A 1,479-nucleotide genomic window follows, 5' to 3' on the forward strand; every position below is an offset into this window, starting at 1 on the left:
AATGGTGGCTGCGGGGAGGGGGCGTCAGTGCGGCCGAGACTCAGGCCAGACCCCCAGCCTCCCCCCGCTCCCGATCCCTTCCTACCTGTGAAGAGGTGGTCGCTGTGCTTCCACAGCTTCTGGGCTTGAGCGTAGAGGCGGCGGGTGCTGCGGCGGGAGGCCGGCGCCAACCACTGGCGCAGAGCCTTGAGGGCCGAGCGGCTCTCGGGGGCGCAGAAGACCACGATGGGGTAGTACTGCACGTAGTTGAGGCGCTCCACGGCCGAGGGTGTCACGTCTAGGAGCGCGTGCTTGTCCTGCGCAGGGCCCATGGTGGGGGCAGTGGGAGAGGATGAGAGCGGAGAGAGAAACACACCCAGAAACAGGCCGAAGAGACAGTGAGGAATCACAGGGAGATTAAGGGTCAGGTCAGAGCGGACCCCACCCTCGCACATCCACAGGCCAGCATGTTGGAGGTGGGGTTGGTGGTAACCCAGGCCACAGCGTCTGAGGCCCGGAGCCCCAGTTGGTGTCTCTCTACCTTCCCAGGGCTGTGTGTGACTCTGGGCAGGCTCTGTCCCCCTCAAGCCTTCACATCACAAAACCTCTGGAGGGGGCTCCATGGGAGACCACACTTGCAGGGATTGGGGAGAGAACAGATTGGATCCTGGGCCTCAGGTTCCCCATCCATGAAATGGGACCCTGCTTACCTTCTCCGCGATCACCCGCACGGTGTCCAGTTTGATGATCTTAGACGGCCTGTCGGTCCTCAACACGCTCTCTGTGGAGTGGGGAGGCAACGGCAGCTTCAATAGGGTAGTTCCCCAGCCCCACAAATTCATGTCTATCTGTCCCTTCCCTGCTCAAGAATACACCATGGCTCCCCATTGCCCTCGAGAAGAGTCCTAACAGCAGCAGCAGCATCTCGTGCCCAACACTGCTGATCTGTGTCCCCTCCTGACCCCGGCCCTCTCCTCCTCCTGAGGAGGGTGGCTGTTACTGGCCCTTCTAGCAGGTGGGGAAACAGCCTCGGGAGATAAGGTCACCAGCTCAGAGTCACGGAGCCAGTGGTTGCCAGGGACGGGAGCCTGATGCGGAGTCTGTGCTCCAGACAATTGCTCTCCCAGGCTTGGTCCCGACTCTAGGCCTTTGCTTGGGCTGCGGTGACTCAAAGAAGCTCCTTTTAAGTGTACAGCTCGGTGGCATTAAGCACTACTGTGCAGCCACCGCCTCCATCCGTCTTCAGAACTTTCTCATCTTCCCAAACGGAAACTCTGTCCCCATGAAACACTAATTCCCCCAGCCCGTGGCTCCCACCATCCACTTTCTGTCTCTATGGATCTGACTCCTCCAGGGCCCTGTGAGTGGAATCACACAGTATCTGTCCTGTGTCTGGCTTATGTCACTGAACATAATGTCCTCAAGGTTCATCTACGTTGGAGTGTGGGTCAGAATTTCCTTCCTTCTAAGGCTGAATACTATCCCATTGTCTGGATGAAC

The 1,479-nt window shown here is 59.0% G+C and overlaps 1 protein-coding gene across 1 annotated transcript; it reads right to left on the bottom strand.

Annotated features, from left to right (window-relative positions):
- Positions 1–40: 40 nt before the first annotated feature.
- LOC102247865 (tight junction protein ZO-3-like) lies at positions 41–1,307 on the bottom strand (the record flags this gene model as incomplete). Its single annotated transcript, XM_005852985.2, has 2 exons — positions 690–1,307; positions 41–296 (listed from the first exon to the last, which is right to left on the bottom strand). Coding segments are annotated over exons 1-2 (388 nt in total), but the record flags the coding sequence as incomplete, so codon positions are not given.
- Positions 1,308–1,479: the final 172 nt, after the last annotated feature.

This window comes from Myotis brandtii, unplaced genomic scaffold (genome assembly GCF_000412655.1).
Source record: "Myotis brandtii unplaced genomic scaffold, ASM41265v1 C42443468, whole genome shotgun sequence".
Classification (NCBI taxonomy): domain Eukaryota; kingdom Metazoa; phylum Chordata; class Mammalia; order Chiroptera; family Vespertilionidae; genus Myotis; species Myotis brandtii.